This window comes from Fundulus heteroclitus, chromosome 18, assembly GCF_011125445.2.
Source record: "Fundulus heteroclitus isolate FHET01 chromosome 18, MU-UCD_Fhet_4.1, whole genome shotgun sequence".
NCBI lineage: Eukaryota > Metazoa > Chordata > Actinopteri > Cyprinodontiformes > Fundulidae > Fundulus > Fundulus heteroclitus.
This window is the reverse complement of record NC_046378.1, coordinates 856,941-878,803: the sequence shown is the minus strand read 5'-3', so window position 1 is coordinate 878,803 and position 21,863 is coordinate 856,941. Positions and strand designations below refer to the sequence as shown.

At 45.1% G+C, this 21,863-nt stretch overlaps 1 protein-coding gene across 3 annotated transcripts in view; it reads left to right on the top strand.

Moving 5' to 3' along the window:
* The window catches only part of sorl1 (sortilin-related receptor, L(DLR class) A repeats containing), a 117,245-nt gene that overhangs the window by 88,402 nt on the left and 6,980 nt on the right, over positions 1-21,863 (top strand). Inside the window, exons 32-42 of one of the 3 annotated variants that reach the window (XM_036150341.1) lie at positions 1,096-1,266; positions 2,194-2,322; positions 2,471-2,597; positions 2,729-2,898; positions 4,432-4,544; positions 5,631-5,735; positions 5,821-5,887; positions 7,571-7,653; positions 7,748-7,838; positions 10,620-10,807; positions 18,867-18,986. In XM_036150341.1, coding sequence (XP_036006234.1) covers positions 1,096-1,266; positions 2,194-2,322; positions 2,471-2,597; positions 2,729-2,898; positions 4,432-4,544; positions 5,631-5,735; positions 5,821-5,887; positions 7,571-7,653; positions 7,748-7,838; positions 10,620-10,807; positions 18,867-18,986 — 1,364 coding nt within the window. Of the gene's footprint in view, positions 1-1,092; positions 1,267-2,193; positions 2,323-2,470; positions 2,598-2,728; positions 2,899-4,431; positions 4,545-5,630; positions 5,736-5,820; positions 5,888-7,568; positions 7,654-7,747; positions 7,839-10,619; positions 10,808-18,866; positions 18,987-21,863 lie in introns of those variants that run through there. The other 2 variants (XM_036150340.1, XM_036150342.1) reach the window with 2 other exon arrangements.

The window sequence follows — 21,863 nt, the reverse complement described above, 5'->3', positions numbered from 1 at the left end:
TCCTGGCAATAGTTGTCCTGGTGGGTTATGGGAGATGCGTGAGGAGTGTTGCGTGATGCAGCTCGAAGCAGGGGCGCTGCGCGTCATGCTAATAAAAGCTAGCATGATAGTGTAAGGACGTTTTCTCCCAGATGGGAACTTTGACGTTTTATGTTGCTCTCAGACATCGAGAACATCGAGCATTTCAAGTAAACAAACGGCACTTAGCCTGGCGGGGAGGGGGGGGGAGTAAAGCATGGCGGCCCGCCAGTCTTATAATACGGTGGGGGAAACCCTGGCAGTGTTTGCATCGTGTTGTGGGGATGTATTTGTTCACCAGGATCAGGGAACCTGGTCAGAGTTGATGAGAGGATGTATGGGGCTAAATACAGGGCAATTCTGGAGGAACGTTTTCACACCAGCCTCTTGATGTGAAAAACTGATGGAGGAGACAAACCTGAAAAGACTTGAAGCTGTAATTGCTGCAAATCCTGGATCTACAACGTTTGTACTCTGTGGACATAAGTACAAACACAACAACATACTTTCCAGATTTTTATTTGTAAAAAAGAGTCAAATTATGTATCATTTTCCTCTAAGCTCATAGTAGGCACTACTGTCAGTTGGACAATAAAATCCCAATTTAAAAGAAGATTGCTATACAAAATGTGGACATTTGAAAGGGTGTGAACACTTTTACAAGGCTATGTAGCTAACACTATCTGCTGGTTATATTGAGCCTAATATTACCTAAGTGTTTGTACACTCTAAGACTTTCAGCTAAAGGAGTTGGTTGTCAGAAATGATGGGGATGGTAATAGTGAAACTAAAGCTTAACCTCTGGCTTCACGGCTGTAGGAAACATCGCTGAGCAACAAATAATCTCTCCCCTGCCTTAAAGCAGAGGAGAAGACATCCAAGCAGGGAGCAGGAGGAAACAAGCGTTTTGGGCTTTTTGAAATAGTCCCGCTTTTATCAGAGAAACTTCTTGGATTGTAAGTGTGTTGCCAAGCGACTGGGGCAGCTGTATGAGCTGCTTCAGTACTGGTTTGTGCCGGGCGTGAGCACAAACCAATGATCTGGAACATTCTGTGCTTCTTCTTCCTCTGACAGCAGCTAATAACTCCATGACGCCGGCCCCAGCACCCACGCCGGCCCCCCCTCCATCCCCTGGACGCTGCAGTCAGGGTCAGTTCCAGTGTCACCGGCCCCCCCACTGCATCCCCGAGTGGCTGCGCTGTGACGGCCACCCCCACTGCGAGGACGCCTCCGATGAAGCAAACTGCCGTAAGTCTCTGTGAGCTACATGCAGACGTTTTACTCACTGATTTCTGCTCAGATGGCATACTTTATCAAAACAAGACGTTCACGAAAATGAGCCAGTGTCTCAAACAGATTCAACTGTATAACTTAAGGTGAAATAAAAAAATAGATATATTTTTACAATTGTATCCAGCAGGGATTTGGTTTCAGCTTACTGACTGTCTACACACATTCAAAATAAAACAGTAACTACTTCACCAACTGGCCTTTGGGTACATTTCAACCCAAGGTTAAACTGGACCGGTGCATCTTTTACTGGCTCTGGAGAAAATGCCACAAAAGCAACAGAAGGGCCACTTTTTGGAAGTTTTTAAAAAATGTAAAAGTAGCGAAGTTCGCAAATTGCGCTTTAAAGAATGTTATCTGAGATTCCGGTGAAATCCAGTTAGAGATCAGAAATCTGTTGTGACAAACATATATAACATAATTTTTGATCCCCAAATCTTCAGATAGGTATAAAAATCACAAACTGAATCCTGAGTCTTGAAAGTTGTGGAATTTTGAAATGAAAAACGTGTAGCAGTCCTGCTCTCAGAGTCGGAGGATTAAACCGTTTGTTTTTTAAATTGCATTCGTCCTCAGCTGTAAATAGAAGCAGAGCTCCCCGTTCTCCATTAGTTCTGCTGGATCTTACATCACACTTCATCAGCTGGAGGTTCCTTTTACTGCTGAACTCCTCTTGATATGTGAAGATCCAGGATGTGTTGTGGTTTATTTAAGACTTTTGCAGCTTGTTTTCAGAATTCCTCTAAAAACTACACCTCAGACATGACTTTGCCTTCAGATTTTCAGATGGCATTGCTTGTTGAAGCCACATCAGAGCAGACAGAGTGTACACGAACAGGTAGTGTAATAACAGCGCACTAATGGAGGAGCTTTGTTTGTCCTCAGCCACCCGGCAGCCTCTGTTCTGCATCAATGGGACCCGCTGTTCCGACGGGGAAGCCTGCGTGCTGGACAGCGAGAGGTGTGACGGCTACCTGGACTGCTCCGATCACAGCGATGAAGAAAACTGCACCAGTAGGTTTCTGGTTTTTACACAATCCAAAGGGCAATTTGGTAGGGAATAGTTTGTGCCTAAAGTAGTGTAGTGCTGCCACCTGCTGGTTTCTTTTATGGATTGCACTACGTGAATAAACAGTTCCAATATCTCCCTTTGATCTCCCAGTGGACACCCTTGCCTACAAAATCCAGAACCTCCAGTGGACCCCAGACTTCTCTGGAGCCGTCACTCTGACCTGGTCCCGTCCCAAAAACCTCCCTGTGAACTCCTGCTACTTCCTCGTCTACTACAGGTGAGCGCGGCGGAGCCTCTCCAGCGAACCTCTGCCGTCGGCTCGCCATGTTACTGAGCTCTGCCCACATCAGAGCTGTAGACACGCTCTGACCTCATGGCCTGGTGCCTCGTGCGTTGTTGTGTGTTCAGGCTGGTGGGAACGCAGCAGTGGACCACCATGGACACCCACAGCAACAAAACCAGCTACAGACTGACCGTGCTGAAACCAGACACCACCTACCAGGTGAAGGTGCTCACCCAGTGCCTCAACAAGCTGCACAAGACCAACGAGGCGATCACCATCAGGACGCCTGAGGGACGTGAGTCTCACATGACCTACCTCTATGTTAATGCCACAGTGACTCACGCGGCATGCTTCAAATGCGTGTGTTGTCAGATTTCTATGAAGGCGCCACACTTGGCAGCTGTGGAAAAACTTGAACCCTAATTTAGGCTTGAGATGAGGAAGTTTTAGCGCTTAATGATCAGGGGTAGTTTATTCTGCTTGTAGTTTATTTCAGCACTAGAGATGCACCAATCACACCTTTTTAACCACTGCTGATTCTGATCTTAGCTGGTTCGGATTTCTCTTTAACAGGTCATAAAAAGTCTTAAAATGAATCCTCTCCACTTCTTGTCTTAAAAAGTCCCTGATAATTTTAGATTTTGCATACTAGAAAATACATTTATTTATTCATTGCTTCTTTAGAATGTTTTAAGTGATAAAAGTTTAAGTAACCAAAATGCGAAGGTTTGTACAGCATTTTCTGTCAGCTCTTTATTACACCAGATGACCTGTTTCACATCATTTCCAAACAGGCATTTGTTGTAATAATAACATTATTAAGGGCAAAACACGTTGCCGTGATGTAAAGCAGCTAAGAAATAATAATGATTAAAATATTTTGCAACCCACAATATGGACATCCAGACGCTATCCGTCGCTATAACGTGTTGCAGACAACTGCAGTTTAGGAGTACGTTTCAGTGGAGTAAGCTAGATGTAAAAGCCCTGGATCCACATTTCTAAGCTGAAAATCCCCCATGTTAAGTAAAAATTCTAATGTAGCGTTCACACCATACTCAAACGAGACGTTTGGAGTGAGTGATTTAAATGTGGATTAACGGTCTGCGATTGGAACTAGACGTTACGAACGATGCGGGACACAAAATGGGTGAACAGAGCAAGGCGAAATTTCACTCGAGTTCAAAAATCTGAACTTTTCTGTCAATTTGTGTCACGTTAAAGCTTCTCCTCGTCTGTTTATTTAAACAGAAAAAGCGTTTTGTGTTGTACATAATCAGACAATACAATTAGGCTATATTTCTATTGATCAAAGATGAATTTACTGACCCAAGACACCTGTAGTTGGTGTCCCGAAGGGAAATCCGTCCAGTGGGGGGCATCAGCTCCTCATGCTGGGTCCTGGACAGACGGAAGTACCGCTGGAAGCGACCGTCATCCAGACACAGCTACAGGTTGTCCAGCTTTCCACATTACATACAGCACCGTGACTCGCTCAGAAGTACCGTCTCTGCCACAGTGAGTTGAACAGACAGGAGAAGCAGTCAAGCAGGTAGACGCTCCTCCTATTTGCTGCCGGGGGAAAATTGGCTCTGTTGTCAGCGTGGATTTTTTTGCGAGAGAGAGAGAGTGGCGAAATGTCATACGACCAACTGCAGTTTATCATGGTGAAAAATCACCTTGATCGCATAAATAGTTTATGGCCAGCCGGTCATCCTTTATCGTCGACTGACCTATAAATCAGCCGATTCCAGTCACCAGCCGGTTTCTCGGTGCATCTCCTCGTATAATTTTGTCTGATGGTTCCATATGTGTTGTTGTGGAGCAGTGCCCGACCCTCCCAGAAACCTGCAGCTGACGTGTGACAGTGGTGAGGATGGGACAGTAAAGGTTTCCTGGAACGCCCCTGACAACGGACACGGCCTGATCCGAGAGTACATCGTAAGTTTTCAGTCACAATCTGATGGCTTGAATTTAGCAAGTCCTAGTGAATTCACTCATAAGTCACCTCTTTAAAAAGAAAAGTGGTGAGAAGTGTTGACTTAACCCCTCATATTTCCTCAGTCCTGTCAGAAGTCACATCTACTGCAGAAGACACGATGGTCTCTCATTCCAGCCTTTAAGGGTTGTTAGGAAAAGCTTCACTGCTGGAATCCCTGCAACAGTTGCCCTCCTGAAATAATTGATTAGTGTCATTTGTACATGAAAGTCTTAAATTCTGAGTTCAAGGTCAGAAAAATCTGCTGGTTTGTGTAAAATTAGAAATCAGACTTTAACCGTCAATTTGGAAGTTAAGTTGACTTTAAAAGTCATCTTTAACATCCAACATGTGTAAATATCAGTGGTATTTGCAGTGATAAACTGTTGCTTCATGCTTGCTCAGTATGAGGGATTGCTGCAAAGCCATGTACAATGCAGACGACTCTCCCTGTGGCTCTACGCTTCCCCAGGAGTGAATGCTGCTTGTCAGGACTTTGAAGCAATCAACTGGTTTTCTTATATAGGACATTTTTTGACCAATCTGTATAATCTGACCCAATCTATATAATATGATTGAACTTGACTTTGGAAAGTGCCTTGAGATGACATGTTTCATGAATTGGCACTATAACAATAAAAATTAAATTGAATAGTTGCATTTCTGTTGGGATGCATCTCTATCAAGTAGTCACAAACCTGGAACCGAGTTCTGGCACTCCACTGGTCCCTATAGTGTTAAAGGTTGAAAATGTTGAGGGTGCATTGTTACCATGCACAGGTTGCAGTCCAATTTTCAATGATTGCTTTTTTTATTCGAAGCACTATAAGCCATAAAGGCAAAACACATGCTGCAAGTTCTTTCACAAAGTTAGTAGTTTACTATCCAAATGAAAATAGTGATTCTTAGGCTTCCACTACATGTCCGTCAAAGCATTAGAACCTAACCATTGTCCATCATCTGATTTCCAGAAAAAAAGAAAGAGCATTAAACGTGTGGATTGTAGCTTTGCTTTACTTTGCCTTGAACTTGCGCCTCCATGATAACAGGTTGAATACAGCGAGGATGGGGTTCCTGATTGGACATCGCAAAGATCCACCAGAAACGGCACTGAGGTGAAGGAGTTGCAGCCTAACACTCTGTACAGATTCAGGGTAAGGAACCTACCTGGTTTAGAGATGAAAAGAAACGCGCTTTAATATTGCCCCTTCACTGAATATGGAGTTGTATGTTTTCTAGGTGGCTGCAGTGACCAGTCGAGGTGTTGGGAACTGGAGCGATATTAAATCCATCACCCCCAAAAAAGGTATGCTGATGTTTTCTGAAGGCATCGGGTGCACTCTGTTCTAAAAGTTATGCAACACCGCCATCTGCTGGCCTAGGATGTTACAAACATCCCATGCCTTATAGGTGTTGTTCTAGCAGATAGACTAGACTCTGTATTCTTATTGGTCTCTGTTTGCAGCACGTTTGTTCTTTTGAGGAGTTGTTAAATTTCTACTAGCTGTATAACAGTTCCTCTTTTGTATTGTTTCTCCAGAGAATATTTTCCCAAACATCAAGATATATTTTTTTAGAAATGTCAGAACGACTCTTTTATCTGTTTTTCTTTTGGTCAGCAGTGGTTTTGGTCAGGATGCTCTCCCAGTTTTCCCCAGTCTCTCTTTCTTATTGTTGAATCCTGAACACTGCCCCTAACTAAGGCAGGTGTGGTCTGCAGAGCTTTAGACATTCTGGGGTTCATTCTTGTTGACCGAGGTGCTCCTGGAGTTATGTTGGTAGGCCCGTCACTCCTGGGAAGGTTCTAGACTGTAGCGTGGTTTTCTCTGTAGGTAATGTCTTTCACTGAGTCCCAACGTCTTCAAATGGGCTTGTTACCCTTTCCAGACAGATAGAAATGACTTTGTATCAGCATTTTCATTAGATAAGGCAATGGTGTGTTGATTTTTTTTATAATGCTTTAAGCCTATTTCATGTTGCCATACAGGTCCTGTTGAAGTGATTTTGTTATTCTAAAGACCTTAGATAAACTACAAAATTTAACCTAATATTTGGTTACTAACAGCTAAATCATGATCATAGAGTATATAGAGATAGAGAGAGAGAGAGTATAGAGAGAGAGAGAGAGGAGAGAGGAGAGAGAGAGAGAGAGAGAGAGAGAGACGAGATAGAGGAGAGAGAGAGAGAGCGAGTAGAGGAGAGAGAGAAGAGAGAGAGAGAGATAGAGAGGAGAGAGAGATGAGAGCGAGAGAGAGAAGAGAGAGAGAGCGATAGAGAGGAGAGAGATAGATAAGAAGATGAGAGCGGAGAGCGAAGCAGAATGATAGCGGAGATAGATGATAGAGATAGTCGAGGAGCAGAGAGAGGATATAGTATCGAGATGATATATAGTATAGATCTATATATATATATATATGAGTCTATATGATATAATAGATATATATATATCATAATATATATCATATATATATATAGGTCTATGATATATATCTAATATATATATATATATATATATATATATATATATATATATATATATATATATATATATATATATATGTATATGTATATGTAAGTATATGTGTGTGTATGAGATAATACCTGACAAGGTGTCCATTTATTTCTGATAATGGACACCTCAAAGGGACTTATCCCGCCTATACCATAGTCACTTACGAAGGACATAAATATTAATTATATTATTAATACTTTAATATATTTTTTTCACAGTTAAAAGCCGTACAACTATGTAATATATTTCGTTGTGACGTGTTGCCTGGGTAACCAGCGTCAACTTATCAGTTAACTTTTGAGCCAGCAGAATTATTTAGAACAATCAGACAATTTGACCGTAAATTTTTCATAGGTGTCCTATAACACTTTTTAATGGACTCCCTGCAGCCAATCACCATCAAATCTAACTCAGTCCACTCTAAGCAGTGTTGGATTCATAGTAGAAGGTTTCTGATGCCTGCTTTGTCTGCTGCAGCTCTGCCTCCTCCTTTGGTGAAAGCCACCGGCATCTCTTCAGACTCCATGAACCTGTCGTTCAGCCTAAGCTCCCGCTCTGAGGTAAGAGCTTCTCTCATTTTCCTCCAGGTTCTGAACAGGTGAATGTCGTTCTGTGTACAGAGTTTCATGGGCCTCTTGTGTTTTTCTTTTCCAGCTCAAGTATTACATTGTGATTCTGTCCTGGCAGTTTGACTCTCATGTGAAAGAGAGTCAAAAGCACAACGTCACACAGGGAGAGCTTGAAGGTAAAGCTCTGAAATGTTGTCTCTCTTCTTTTTAACTGAAAGTGCTGTTTGTGGTGCCAAATACATTGATTAGCAACCAGGTAGAGATGAGTCAGTAGGCTTAAATAATACATTTGTTTTTTTTGTTGCAGCAGAATTCACACTGGAAAAAAAATCCAGGGTATAATTTAAGAAGTGGGGAATTAATTTCCCCCCAACAAAATACATTTTGTATATGTATACATATACAAAATGTATTTTTTGTGGAAAACACATCTCATGTTATGTTTTTTTTTAACAAAATTATTGATTCCCCTAAGTATCTCTCAGTATCTAGAAAGGTATACAGTGAAACTCAAGGCTTTCTGTTTCACTGGACAATAAATCTGGAGAGGTAGAGTTGTCTTAGCCACCGGCCTTTAGGCTGGACATTTACCCATATTTTTATATTGCCACCTCGCAAAGCTCACTGTTGGTAAAATGCACCAAAGAGTCACCAAGTTTGCATTTGTTTATTTAACGGTTCCAGATGTATTTGCATTGTCTCTTATGAAGAGGTAGATGCTATGTATTCAGGTTTCTAGCAGTAGCTAATTTGGAGTCCCTGTCCCAGTTATCCTACAGAATTAAAACAGATTTAAGAAAATATGGAGTTTTCAAATATTACAACCAGTGAAATGAAACTCCAAAATTAAAATAAAAACAAAATAACCCTCAAAAGTCAACATCAGAGTATGGAGAATAGACATTTGTAACAATGTAGGTCCGTGTGCGCCAGCATGCAGATACAGTATGCACACACACACACATACACACACACTACCATACACATGTATTCATACACACACAGATTTAAGTATGACTAACAGATAAAATGGAAAACGGCACACTTGGTGTTCAGACCATTTTTTATACACAACTTAAAAACATTGAGTTGTGTTATTTTCTTGGGGTCAGATGGTAATGGATTCCATAATTTTACACTAGAAAAGGGGGATTGACCAAAGGTGGATCTGCATTTTTCTGCCAAACTATTTCCATTTACTACTCCTCATGTCCTGTTTCCATGATTTTATTATGTTTACTAATCACAAAACTATTTCAGGTACATAACTATTTACACATTTAAAAACATCCTTTTCTCTCCTAACCCCCCAAACATAATAATGTGGAGGTCGAGAAAAGTCCAAAACACACCGGATCCAAATTGATAGAGTCGTAGCAATTACATCTGGTTGATTGAATGGTGCCAGGCTACCTGTGGTTCTCTGCTGCTCTGTCTGCGTAGCTCCAACCAAGGTTAGGCCCCTGATCTACCTTGGTTGGAGCTACGCAGAAATTTGATGGCAAAGTCGTGAGTCAAACAGGAAGAAAGACACTATGGCAAATAAAACACATCTACTTTGGAGAAAAAAATAAAATAAAATATGTGAAGGTAAGCAGAACACTATTGCCGGCCAGGTTTGTCCAAGAAAACACACAGCTCAATTAATGATCACTAAAACATTTCAATAAACAGTGTACATACCCATGGTAAGAGCTCAGAAGTACAGAAAACAGTGAAGTGAAAAAGCTATCTTCCTTCAGCTTGTTTGAGCAGCACTCGCATGAATACTCGGCTCTCGAGAGTCCGGTGGCCAGTAGAGGAAGCCTCTATGCAGCCGGTAGGTCCGAAAAAAAGTGGGTTGGCGCGTGAAGGATTGGAAGCAAGCAGGTTGTCCGGTGCTTAATTCAACTAACTGTTCAACCAGAGCTGAGTGTCTTGGTCAGATGAGACCAGCGTTGAGCTTTAGGTGGAGCTGATGTGAAGCAAAGAACAGATATGTGGAAAAACACCTTATGCCTACTTCGAAGTACAGTGGGGTATCTGATTCTGTTGGCCTGGTTCTCCTCCAAATGTCCTGGGAACTTTGTTAGAGTACATAAAATCCTGAAAAGGCCTGTGCTCGTATTCACAAAGAGTCCTAAAACTAAAAGTAGCTCTTATTGACGTCATTTTAGAAAAAATCATGACACATTTCTTAATCCAGTCTTCTTGCATTACTAGGAGCACATTTGTGTTGTTGTTTTTTTTGTTCTTGTACCATCAACCAATCTCAGCTCCTAAAAGACAGCGTCACACCTAGCAATGGGGTCAACCACTGCTCCTTCCTGTCATCTCCTTAATCAGAGTCGCTCTCAGCAGCAATCTGAATCGCTCTTAAGCTAAAACTCCTAGGTAGGAATCTTTAGGTTGTAATATGAGCTCTCTGAGAGAATTCCAAGAATCTTTGTGAATATTGGCAAAGGACATTTAAAATGATCATCTAGGGACCTCTGCAAGTAAAATGAAAATGCTTTCAGTATAAGACCTGATGTTCGTGTTTGTTGAAAGGTTGAAACATGATCAAAACCTGGTGGCCAAATTAGAGAAACTGTTGGCCAGACACAAAATCAGCCTTCTTCCATGGCCATGTTAGTCCCTCGACCTAAACCTGAAGAAGAGAGCAGAAGAGACGAGCCGGGAATGCAAAGGGGAAGGGCCAAAGATCACTCTCTCTGGATGCTCCAACCTCGTGAAATATTACAGTAGAAGTGCCGCCATACAAGTAAAAAGAGGATTAGGTAAAGTCACAGGTGTCATTTTGTTAAAGACAGCCTTTTCTTAACAGAAGTTTGGGATTCTCGTGTTTCCAGTGTAATATAATGCTGCTTAATAAAAGATGAATTTATGAAAGAATTCCACACATTTTAACCAGGAGTGTCAATAAATGGTGCCAGTACAGTATATCTGAAACAGTCTGCTGTTCGCTGTGTTTGCAGCCAAAAACCTGACTTCGGGGACGATGTATGAGGTGGCTGTGTGGGCTCACACCAGCATAGGAGACAGCCCCAGCGCTCTGACCCATTACCAGACCACAGGCACCCAGCCACAGCGCCCCCTCCTCAAAGCCAAGGCCCTCAACCAGACAGCGGTGGAGTGCAGCATCAGCAGCGAACCTGCTCCCCTGGTACAGCACACACACTCAATGATCATTTGTGAAGGCTAAAAACAGCACAACTAGTCTACTTTTTGAATAATGCTTGTATTGTTAGGTGAAAATAATGATGTGAAGGTTAAGCCTTTCCCAAGGTTTTAAATTAGAAAGACGGAAGACCAGTTTTAGTTATCAATTAGAGAACCAGGCAGAACGAAAGTTACTGCTGTAACTACGGTTCTATGAATCCCGGATGACCGCCAGAGGCGGTGCTTTAAGCACTGAATGATCATTCTTGCGCATGCGCAGGTCGAGTACTAATGACAACAAAGTCACCTGTGACCTGCCGGGGACCCACGTGACTCTATATAGTCACGTGGCACCCGGCGTTCAATCCCTCAATCTTCTCGTGAAAAGCAGAGATTCCGAGGGACCAAGCACTCTGGCGGTCATCCGGGATTCATAGAACCGTAGTTACAGCAGTAACTTTCGTTCTATTTCATCCCTACTGACCGCCAGAGGCGGTGCTTTAAGCACTGGATGACTTATGTCAACAAGGTCACGAGGAATCAGCAATATTATCCTAACATGTTGTAGATGTATGCTGCTCCGGAATTCTTTGAAGGGGATGAGGCGCAGCCACATTCACCCTGTAAAACCGAGTAAAGGTACTCTGTGATTTCCAGGAGGCCGCACGGCATATAACATCCAACGGCACCCCAGTCATGGCAGCAAACGATGTCGACATGCCCCTTGTAGAGTGGCACTTCACTCCTGTCGGCAGAGGCTGGTCCTGCAAGGCATAAGCCTTGGAGATCAAATCCACAACCCAGTGTGCCAGTCGCTGCTTAGAAAGTGCCTGACCTTTCCGTGAGGCAGCGTAGCAAACAAAAAGGCTATTTGTCTTTCGAAAGGATGCCGTGACATTGATATATGCCTCAAGGGCACGAACAGGGCACAGTGGTTCGGAGGGGCATCCCGTATCAAACCGAGCAAGATGGAGTGGCTGGTTACCGTCCGCCCCCAGTGACACCTTAGGAATGAACGCTGCGTCAGGCCACAGTGTGACACCTGACCCATCAGGATTCCACCGGCAGCAGGGCTCGGCCACCGAGAGAGCCTGCAATTCACCCACACGCTTTGCTGAAACCATCGCCAAAAGGAACGCTGTCTTCAGTGAGAGCCATTTGAGGTCTGCTGATGCCAGGGGCTCAAATGGGTGGGATCGAAGAGCTTCAAGCACCAGAGAAAGGTCCCATGCCGGTGCCACAGGGCGGTTGGGTGGATGCAAACGCCGAGCACCTCTCATAAACAGCACAACGTCCTTGTCTCGGCCCACTGTGCAACCATTCAGCCCGACATGCCGACAGGAAATGGCAGCTACATATACTTTTAAGGTAGATGGAGACCGCCCCTGATCCAGCAATTCCTGCAGGAAGGTCAGTATGTCAGAGACTGAACACTGCACCGGGTCCTGCCCTTTATTACGGCACCAGGTTGCAAAGAGAGCCCACTTGTTATCATAGACAGCTCGTGTGGATGGCGCCCATGCATTAGCCATTGTATGCCCTACTGACCCAGTGTATCTCGAGAAAGTGGACCCCGGCCTTGCAGGGGCCAAATCCAGAGCTGGAGCCGGTCTGGTTTGGGGTGCAAAATCTGACCCCCCAGCTGGGAGAGGAGATCCGTCCTGCAGGGGAGACGCATTGGCGAGCCGGAGCTGAGCTCGTGCAGTAGAGGAAACCAAGTCCTCGCTGGCCAGAAGGGTGCTACCAGCAGAACCCTGTGCCCTTCCTGGCGTACCCTTAGGAGAGTCTGAAAAAGCAGACTGAACGGTGGAAAGGCGTAAAGGAGGGTCCGGGGCCAGTCGTGTGCCAGCGCATCGTGGCCCAGAGGGCTGCTGTCGTCCAAGGAGAACCACAGGGGGCAGTGAAATGCGTCCCTTGAGGCAAAGAGGTCCACGTCCGCCCTGCCGAAGACCTTCCAGATGTCCTCCACTACCTCTTGGTGAAGCTTCCACTCTCCTGGAAGCGGCTTCTGGCGGGATAGAAAATCTGCTGGCACATTCTCTGGCCCGGGGATGTAGGCTGCTCTGAGGCTGGCCAAGTATGGAGCTGCCCAGGTTAGCAGCTGTTGAGTCAAACACAACAGTTTCCTTGACCTGGTACCCCCTTGGTGGTTGATGTGAAAAACCACAGCAGTGTTGTCTGACCTCACTAGCACATGCTTTCCCTGCAAGCCTGAGAGAAAGCTCTGAAGAGCCAGAAGTACAGCCTGCAATTCCAGGACATTGATGTGTTCCCTGCACTGCCGCTGGGACCATGTCCCTTGTGCCATTTGGCCCGCCAGGTTGCACCCCAGCCCGTGGAGGATGCATCCGTAAACACAACTTCCCGACGACACGGGAGGGAGCCGAGCGGAACCCCTGTCGTCATAAACGCCCTGACCCTCCACTGGGACAGAGACTGAAGACACTGAGGCCCCACCCGAAGTCGTCTGAGACGATGAGTGTTCCGTGTGGAGTCCGAACCGAAGCTGTTCAACCACATCTGGAGGGGCCGCAATGACAGCAGTCCCAAGGGCACTACGGCGGATGCGGCTGTGAGCATGCCCAAAAGGCGAAGATACCGCACAAGAGGTGGTGCCATGCCACGCCTGAATTCCGGAAGGATGCTCAATACGCTGTTCACCCGCTGGGGTGACGGGCAAGCGGTCATCGACACAGAATCCATGGCAATGCCCAGGAAGACAGTCTGCTGTGAGGGAGTCAGACTGCTTTTCTCCATGTTTACCTGCAAGCCCAAACATCCCACATGATGGAGCACTAACCGGGTATCTCGGACCGCCTGGTTCCGTGTCGCGGCACAAATGAGCCAGTCGTCCAGGTAAGGGAGGATTCTTATTTCTTGTGCCTGCAGAGGAGAGAGGGCCGCTGCGACACATCGGGTGAACACCCTGGGAGACAGCGAAAGTCCGAACGGGAGGACCTTGAACTGGAAGTGCCTCCCCTGAAAGGCAAAACGAAGAAACCGCCAATGTGGCGGAGCGATTGGAACATGAAAATAGGCATCCTTGAGATCTATTGAAGTGAACCAATCGCCCGGGGAAATTGCCTGCAACACTTCCCTGATGGTCAGCATATGAAAAGGCATGACCTTCAGGTACGCATTCAGGCCTCTGAGGTCCAAGACTGGACGCAGGCCCCCCGTATATATATATTCAATATATTGAATAAAAGCCCCCTGGATCCCGCAGGGGGTCCACAGGCACTATAGCGCCCTTGGCCAGCAAGGTGCAGATTTCCTGGTTTAGTGCCTGTGCCTTCACCGGGTCGCGGATCACAGTCATCCTGACCCGGCCAGGGACGGGTGGCCTGCGGCGGAATTGAACACGGTACCCCCTGGACAGTGTGGACAACACCCACAAATCTGGGGTGTGGGCAGCCCAGAAGCCGAGCTGTCCTGGGGTAAAACAACCGACCGCAGGCCCTAAGGCGTCATCTGCGGCCCCCCCCCCCGGCCCCTTGAAGGCTTGGGAGGACGCCGACCAGACTGCGTGGCTTGAAAGGAATGAGATGACCTTGCCCCAGCTTGGCCTTGAGCCTGGTTTCCGTGACCTGGGGCAGGCCTTTGGACCGATGTCTGGGCTGGTACCAGCCCCTGTGGCTCAAGGGAAAGAGATGGACGTGAAGGCCTCCGCGAAGGACCCGCAGCTGCCAAAGTGCGGGCAGGTTGGCGATCACGTCTTTGAAGGCCTGCCAGCTGCTGCCTTGTTCTAGAGGCCTGAGCTGTACGGTCCAATGCCTCCAGTGCTGCAGAGCCAAAAAGTTCCCCCGGAACGACAGGCAGGGCCCGAAGGGTTCTCCTACAAGGATCAGTAAGAGGCGACTGCGCCAACCAGACCTGGCGGCGAGCATGAACTAGCGTGGACAGTGTGCGTCCAAGCTCTCTAGTCATGAGAGCAAAGGCCTGCAGAGATGCATCAACCAGGCCTTGCGTGGCGTGGTCCAGTGGAACAGACTCCAGTGAGGAAGACAGGGCCAACATAAGATGGGAGAGAGAGTTCCCAATCTGGCCCATGCGGGCCCCAGAGTCATAGGCCTTGCAGAGAAGGTCGTCAGTAATGCGACACTGAGGGCGCGGACAACGCGCATTGGGCCGCAAAACCTCATCAGGTGGGACAATAAGAGAGGCAATGCCAGGTTCCACCGCTGGCATCTGCCCCAAGCCAACCCTGGGTGCCTCCTGCATAGCTGCCAGGACCCTGCCATCTGTTGTCAGACGTGAAAGCGCCTTGGTGTCTGACCAGCAGGCATGCAGCTCCCGTATATACTCCCCAGAGGGAGGAACCACAAAGGCAGTCTCTGATCTACTGCGCTTAAAGAAGGCGCTGGAAGCTGCAGGCTGGGTCTGAGGAACATCAATATGTAAACGGGCAAGAGCCGTTTGGATGGCGGCTGTCACAGACTCCCCCGTATCCTCCTGGGAGGCAATGGAATCAGACCCGGAGGCCCCGGAGCCCAGCTCCTGGAGGTCCTCACAGAAGTGGGTGCCAGAGGCCGCCACAGAAATAGCATCATCATCATCCATGACTGACACTTCATCCTGCTGGGGAGGGAGAGCTGTGCTGCCATCACCCCCAGCCTGAAAGGACTGGAGAAGGGCCTTCATTTCGGCCAGCTCCGAGGTGAGATGATCCACTCTTGTGGACAATCTCCCTGCATCAGTCTGTCTGGCTCGTTTAGGCGGCACCAAAGGTGCAGGCACAGTTGGCCGTTTGCACATCGTCTTTCCCGGGGGCAACAGACTATGCAGCGCAGTGCCCGCCCAGTCGGTAGGCGGCTGCAGCGCAGCCAACCGACTCAGTCTGACCGACCGGGGCATGACGGAGCAGTTGGGGCAGGCGTTATCCGACAGCGCCTCCCGGAGATGTTCCACACCAAGACAGGAGGGACACAAATCATGCCCGTCGTCGGGCTGAAGCGGAGCCAGACAGGTCGAGCAACACAAATTTTCCAGCATCATAATGCTAAAGGCGTGATCAGCCCGCCACCAACAAGAAGTCACCACGAGCAGGAAACGCCACCGGCGACTCTGTTGTAGGAAAACTCCCTTAGAGGTTTCGAACACAGCGTGAGCAGAAACGCCACCAGCGAGTCCGCTTGTTAACTAAGGATGAACTCAACGCGAGCAGAAAACGCTACTGGTGAGTCAGATAAACAAACTTATAGTGAACTCAACGCGAGCAGAAAACGCTACAGGTGAGTCAGATAAACAAACTTACAGTGAACTCAACGCGAGCAGAAAACGCTACAGGTGAGTCAGATAAACAAACTTATAGTGAACTCAACGCGAGCAGAAAACGCTACAGGTGAGTCAGATAAACAAACTTATAGTGACTTCAACGCGAGCAGAAAACGCTACAGGTGAGTCAGATAAACAAACTTATAGTGAACTCAACGCGAGCAGAAAACGCTACAGGTGAGTCAGATAAACAAACTTATAGTGAACTCAACGCGAGCAGAAAACGCTACAGGTGAGTCAGATAAACAAACTTATAGTGAACTCAACGCGAGCAGAAAACGCTACTGCTGAGTCAGATAAACAAACTTATAGAGAACTCAACGCGAGCAGCAACGCTACTGGTGAGTAAAAAGAACCACAAAATTACCGTGGTAACTCAGCGCGAGCAGTAAACTACTGCTGAGAAAAGAACAAAACTTACCAGTTCATGTCGCGGCGACCGCAAATCTGGTAAAGTGAAAGCAGCTTGTGCAGCCCCTGGAGGGCGAAACTTACCCGCAGCTCCGACCAAACCCGGTCACGGGGCTACCAGCAACAAGCAGCTAGATTTAGCACGTGCTAAACACAGAAGCAGTCAGCTTCACACGACCATACCTGCGCGCGAGAAGAACGAAGGGATTGAACGCCGGGTGCCACGTGACTATATAGAGTCACGTGGGTCCCCGGCAGGTCACAGGTGACTTTGTTGTCATTAGTACTCGACCTGCGCATGCGCAAGAATGATCATTCAGTGCTTAAAGCACCGCCTCTGGCGGTCAGTAGGGATGAAATAGAACGTACAAACTTCCCCCCTAAACCTCTGTGTATAGCAGCAGTGACTACAGTGATTATTGTTTCTTTTAAAAAGCTGTTAGAAGGCTTTATGATGGTCGATGTAGCAGCATTTAATACTTACATTAGTTTACATTCATGTATTAAAAACATTATTATTTAAAAACAGTGATCAGTCTTGTATCTAAAAAGTCTCTTAAAGATAAAATCTCTTTCATAATCGGGCAGCTCTGATTGCATACTTTATACAAAAGAATAATGTGTATTGATTAATATCTGTATAAATGGAAATTAAATAATTATATTGGATCTGCTAATAGACTCAAGAACTATCTTATTAATACTTATTTTAATATTTTGGGATTAATTAAGGAAACCAAAACGGCCCCTGTTCTCGCCAACACTATGAGATCCAGCTGTAAAAAGATGAATCCCAAAGGGAAGTGATAATGAATGTTCAGAATTTATTAGCAGATTTACAGTCTAATTTTACCAACTTTTCTCCTAGTGTCCCTCCCTGACACCTGTACTGGTGGTTCTTTAACATGACTTCTATCTGAGGGGAAAGCTTGGATGGGAGAAAAAAGTAGAAATCATCTCGGGATGAGTGGCCTTTGATCCGTCAGTTTCCAACCAGAACTACCACAACTAGATCAGGAGAAGAGAGTGCATAGTTTTGGGTCAGACATCTTTTTGGTTTCTTGGAATCAAACCTTGTAGTTGATCTGGGTTGTGCACTTCTCTTTTTCTCAGTTTGCTGGAGGGGATTGTCAGACTCTGCTGTAACAACAGTTCTGTCCTCATGGGGTGGTCACTCTAAAGCTGGAAGACTTGGTTCTGGTTCAGTTCATTGGATGTTTGGTGTGGATGTTCCTCAATTCCAATTGAAAATTGTCAGCACTACAAGCAGTAATCTCTCTAAAATAAGATCCCTCTGGGCTCTACTGCAGATGTTTGTAGAGCAAAATAAAAACCGCTTGCTGGAATGTTTTAAAAGTATCTAACACAAGAATGTACGGTGAACAGAACTATTGACACAACTGCATCAGCACCACATTAGATCAGGATTAGATGGATCCGGTCAGTCTAACCTAACCGGTGTGTCTTGATGTCTTCTCTGAGTCTGCCCTGGATCGGCCACAGGGCTGTGTACTCGGCACTCTGCTGTGCAGGCTTACATCCATCACTGTGATGCCAGTCCTGCAGACTCCAATGTCCCCATAAGATTTACAACCAAAGCCTTTACCTCCTCAGATGGGTAAGAGACTTTAAGCTCGCTCTCAAGGTCCGCAAGAAGTTTTATACATGTACCATCAAGGGTATCTAGTATGGGAGCATCTTCAACACCAGCTAGGACTTCTTGACCCTTAAAAGGGTGGTCCCTTCAGTCAAGCAGATAATCAGAACCATCCTCCACAACCTGCAGCACATTTATTCAAAACTTAGCAGATTAAGGGCCAAGAGAATCCTTAAGAAGCAAGTGAGTCTACAACATCCATTGGAGGTGTGGAAGAAAAGAGGTTAAGAAACCCTAACCTTGGTAGATCGGGTTTGTCTTGGACCACTGTGAGCTGTCACTTTACTGGAGGCACTGCAGGACGATCTGCTGGCTCTTGTCGCCATCTTGCTTTCTGATAGTTCTTCGGTTGCCGGCAGATGGCACAATGATGTTTATATCTGCTGATCACGCCTGGTGCAAAGTTCTTTTCAGGCTCAAAAAAGACTAACAGTATCAGGACAAATGCTTAGTGTATATTGTTTTACTTGAAGATCAATAGATGTTTTTTTTGTGTGTGTTTTCTTTTTATGGTCAAAATATGTGACTAGATCCCTTTTAATATACTTCTGCACCTTCTGCACACGCAAAAGTAACTAAATACTCACATTGGTGGAAGTAACTAAATACAGGTAGAAAGATCATACCTGGGTGTCATGGTGACTGCAACAGTAACCCAGAGCGCTTCAGGTAAGTGAAGGTAACGCTGTGTTTCATTTCTCCTGTGTGTTTGTGTGTGCAGGTGTATGGTGTGTTTTATGCCACCTCTTTCCTGGATCTGTATCGCAGACCTCGTCAGGTCCAAAGCACTTCTCTCAGCCTCACAGTGACTGTAGACAGCGACGAGCAGTATCTCTTCCTGGTGAGTCAGCCCTGCAAACCCGGCGCTGAATTCCTACTTATGATCTGATCAAAGAAACGATCAGCCTTCCTGAACAGCTTGTTTTTACCTAACAGCTGCCGTCACATTTGGAATTTTGGGTTTGAATGAGATTTTTTTTTTTTTTTTATCCTCAGTTTTAAGCAGTAGTGATTTAATCTGTCCACATTTGAGTCAATAAAGCTATCTGGGCAGGTATCATGACCCCCAGAAGTCTGAAGTGTAAAGTGGCATATTTAAGTCGATCCCCAGTTCTCTGCACTTGCTATAGAATCAAATTTGTTCTTGCTAAAAAGTCTGTGACACATGTACAAATGGGGGCTCATCCAAAAGGAAACTGAGTGCATGTGTTAATTATTCAGCGTTGAGCCTGCCTAATGCAGGAGCAAAGGGAATCACTGTCACTTGTTGGTACTGTAAGGTGGTGTTTGAGGTGTTGCAAGGAGTGTCAGAGTGAAGAATTCATTTCAACGCTTTGTTTAGGTTGTGCTTTTAAAAGTCGTTCTAAAAATGAAGCTGGTAAAAAGAAGCTGCACATCTTGGAGGGACGTTTGGAATCCCTGGTCTTTGATTTTTCAGCCAGTTATTTGACCTTTATTCATTTACCAGACCAAAACTAAACGATACTGAAGTTTTAATTAAGACTAAGTAGAGGAAAACACAATACAATCTTGCCATAATTTGTGTTTTATGATGTAAGAAAATAAGGCCGTCTGAAAGACAAATCTGTTACAGTGAAGAAGTGCAAAACAAAAAAATAGGTACAATAGCCCAGATATGTTTGCTCAACCTTAACTACCATACACGTTTGTTGAAACCTCTTAATTCAAGGTTCAGTCTTCTTTGGCCACATCCTGAACCAGCTATATTCATCCATGCCATCATGCAAAAGCTCCAAGATCTACTCGACTGTGAGGAGATCTCTCTCTAAAATCCCACTGATTTTATCTCGACTCTTGCTCGGCTGTTCCAAAACTGTCATTTCCCTCTCATGAGTCATCCTTATTTGAAAATGGATATAGGCTCAGACTCACTGTGATGCTGAAAATAAAATTCCCCCTCATCCCTAGTTTTCTTCCACAATTGAAGGTGCTGGGTGAAAATGTGAATAGAAATTGGAACTGTTCGTGATTGTATCCACCTTAATAAAAACCATGTTGTTCTGTTTGAAGAAAAGTAATCCCCATAAGCATAATGCTGGCACCACCATGTTGACATATCTTTTGATGGCAAAAAAATCCGTTTTGGTTTTGTTGTGCTGTTACACACTGTTTTAAAGTTATTTAATGTTTAATAAATAACTCTGTTTGTTGGGTATTGTCCGGTGAAGCTGGATATCAGGACAATAGTTGAAAGGAATGATTCAAGCACTGGCGATCTTTTAACAGCAAACTCTGCACACACATAGAATAAAGAAGTGACAACTTCTCTTCAAGTTTAAGAATTTATTAACAGAAACAAAATGAACATCCAGAGAACATCATTATAGAATGCTATTTATCTGAATTAACACTATATTTCAATCAACAAATCGTCTCTACAAGGCTAGTGAAACTTAACTAAAACTACTAAGCAAAATGAAAGGAACTATGTACACACAAAATAAACAAAAGACAAAATAAAGTGGTTGATCATCAGCATCAGCATCATCAGAATAATTCAGTGAATCCTGGTTCACTGCAGATCTCAGTTAAAAAACCAAAGTTCATCTTAAAGAATGTGGAAATTTAAATTATCTTAACTAATTTAGAACATTTGGTATGTGTTTCAACCCATTCACAGTGCAAATCCTGAGTTAAACAAAACTATATTTGATTAACATTTTAAGAAGAATGATTTTCTCAGTAAACATCAGTACTTCTAGAACGCTCGATTGTATTAATGCGATTATACCTCTGGGAAGCAAGGGGTTGCTGTAGCGATCAGTTGCTAAAATCAGTTAATCTTAGTTATAAAAAACACCATTAAATCGGCATTAATGCTCATAGCACTATTGAACGATGGTGGAGCGAAACAAAACAAATCTTATGGTTGAAACGAACCCTAGTTGCGTATCCAAGAAGAGCTAATGTTACCCGAAGCTAATAGCATTAGCTAGCGGACATTCTGCATTAATTTTAAAAGCTTCGGCTTTGTTTTAGTCGGATTGAGCAGACCGGATAACACAAACATCAATAGCCCATCAATGTATAAAACCCTTGTGGAGATAACGTTTGTTATAACCATAAAAACACACTTGAATTACATCAGCAACGGCATGGTTCAAAGAAGCTAGCGGGAGCTACCCTGTAAGCTCCACGTGTTTCAAAAACACAGTGAAAACGCATTAAGTAACCTTCTAAATAACCCATTTAACTTTCTCGTGTATTTCTCTGCCAAACGTGTCAGTGCCTCTGATTTAGTTCAATCCACTTAGCGCTTGAAGTTGGAAGCAGTTGAAGGAAACGTTCCTGGTTAGCCGGAGCGTGGTCGGAGCAGGCAGCTCCGGATCATAGTAGAATCCCCGGCATGCAAAACTCAGCCGGTGCTGCAGAGGGTGACTCCAGATCAGCCTCGCATCTCAGCTTGGCCTGGTGAGGAAAGGAGACCTGCGCCGTCTCGAGTCAGCTTTCTTGCAACAGCTGAGAAAAATAAACAAAGCTGTTTCAGCATTCTTTCACCTCAGCGTCTGGTTACGCAGAAGTCAGACTGCAGACTTAGCTTTGATTCAGCCTGCAGTTCTCCAAGCCCAGTCAGTTCCTCTGGACAAAGAGAATTTCCCCCTTTGCGAAACAGCAGGAAATGAGTTTCACAGAAAGCACATTTTACTCGGCTTGGTCGACCCTGCAGATGCTTGCGAATTTTTGAGTCCCATGCGGC